The sequence below is a fragment of the Theobroma umbraticum genome, unplaced genomic scaffold (genome assembly GCF_002168275.2).
Source record: "Theobroma umbraticum cultivar Fairchild unplaced genomic scaffold, ASM216827v3 scaffold_12.1, whole genome shotgun sequence".
NCBI classification, from domain to species: Eukaryota; Viridiplantae; Streptophyta; class Magnoliopsida; order Malvales; family Malvaceae; genus Theobroma; species Theobroma umbraticum.
This window is the reverse complement of record NW_018397269.1, coordinates 4,632,011-4,634,024: the sequence shown is the minus strand read 5'-3', so window position 1 is coordinate 4,634,024 and position 2,014 is coordinate 4,632,011. Positions and strand designations below refer to the sequence as shown.

General features: G+C 44.5%; 1 protein-coding gene across 1 annotated transcript in view; it reads right to left on the bottom strand.

Annotated features, from left to right (window-relative positions):
• The window catches only part of LOC110425850 (proline-, glutamic acid/leucine-rich protein), a 17,543-nt gene that overhangs the window by 10,893 nt on the left and 4,636 nt on the right, over window positions 1-2,014 (bottom strand). Inside the window, exon 5 of the mRNA XM_089785231.1 lies at window positions 1,753-1,974. Within this exon, the coding sequence (XP_089641357.1) occupies window positions 1,753-1,974 (222 nt within the window). The remainder of the gene's footprint in view (window positions 1-1,752; window positions 1,975-2,014) is intronic.

Below are 2,014 nucleotides of genomic sequence, written 5' to 3'. Positions count from 1 at the left end.
AAAAATGGGAAGATGTCGATTTCATCCTCGCCCCTTGCAATGTGGGTGGGCATTAGGTGGTAGCGAAGATCGACTTGGTCAGGTGGTCGATCAAGGTTGTGGACTCCACAAGAACTTCGGCTGCTAAGGATAACGGAGTGCATGCTACTCAGATGACACCCCTGACGACAATGCTCCCAATCATCTGCCACAAAGCAGGTTATTTCAAGAAAATTCATCGATAGACATAAGATTTGACACCGATGCCACTGAAAATTCATTTGCCTAAAGCTAAAGTGCATCATCAGAATGATAATGTCAACTGCAGTATGTTCACCATTGGGTACATTGACGACATCTTGCAATCAGAACTGATCAGAGTTAAGTAGAATATGATTGCTAATATGCAGCGTCAATACACTGTGAAAATTTTTACCAACAGTTTAGACAGCGAACCCTAAACCCCTCCACCAACATATCTCAAGTAGTATTTAGTTTTTTTTTATACAATTAATTTTATTAATTTTTTAATAATATTCTTACATTTTAGACATAGGTTTTTTTTCTCTATTCGGGCATAGTAAGTGCAATAATCATTTGCTGATGTAAATTAAATTAAAAGCCCAAGGAAATTGTGACAAATAACTATTCTCATAAAGGATATTTCACAAATAATACTGCAACCACGTGACGTGTCACCACACTGGGGCATGGCGTGTCACCCCACTAGGGCATGTCGTGTCACTGCATTCGGGCATGGCGTGTCACCACACAGGGGCATGGCATGTCACCCCACTGAGGCATGGCCTGTCACCCCACTAAGGTATGGCTTGTCACCCCACTGGGGCATGTCATGTCACCCCACTAGGGCATGGCTTGTCACCCCACTGGGGCATGGCGTGTCACCGCATTGGGGCATGGCCTGTCACCTCACTAGGGCATGTCACCCTACTAGGGCATGGCGTGTCATCGCACTGGGGTATGGCATGTCACCCCACTAGGCCATGTCGTGTCACCCCACTGGGGCATGGCTTGTCACTCTACTGGGGCATGGTTTGTCACCCCCATTGGGGCATGGCTTGTCACCCCACTAGGGCATGGTTTGTCACCCCCATTGGGGCATGGCTTATCACCCCACTGGGGCATGGCGTGTCACTGCATTCGGGCATGACGTGTCACCGCACTAGGGCATGGCCTATCACCCCACTAGGGCATGGCTTGTCACCCCACTAGGTCATGGTGTGTCACCACATTTGGGCATTGCGTATCAACCTTGACTAACATAACAACTCAGCGTGTGACCCCATAACTCTCATTTCAGTCAGCGTAACCCAATAAATTTGGTACCACTCACCGTGTCACACCATGTATCTGGTAGCACTTAGCGTGTGACCCCATAAACCAAAATCTTTTGACCAATATAGGGACTTTCAATGTCTCTGGACCATTTATAAATGCATACACAATCGTTTGATATTATTTTATTTTAACGTAATACAAGTTATTAATATAAAATTGACTTCATACATGAAATTATTACAAATTTAATTTTTACAGAAGGATAAATCCAACTTAATTTTTGCCTAAATGGAAAAATTAATCAAGTAACAAACACAATTCTAAATGAATGTAAGAAACTGCAAGATGAAATTCTGAGAAAGGTATTGCACATGGCTCACAGATTTAATTACAACGACAAGATGTCTTCTTCCAGAAGACACCCAACATTTTCAGACATTGTCCTTCGCATTGGACAGTTGTTGCGTGTGTGACCAGTTTGCTTGCAAGTTGAACATGCTTTTGGTCATCGCACTCGTAGAGGTGCCGATTGAGTTGGATCTGGTGCCGGTGTTGTGGATGTAACTGCAAATGGGGATGGGCAATTCTATCTATTATGCATGTTCCTATTACATTGCGAACATCTCCGTGCTCGACTGCCTTCACCAACCGATGGAATCCTTCTCCTCTTAGGTCTTCCCGCTTGGCATCGCCAAGCTGGTGGCAACACCACAATTTGTTTCACATGAAGGGGGAT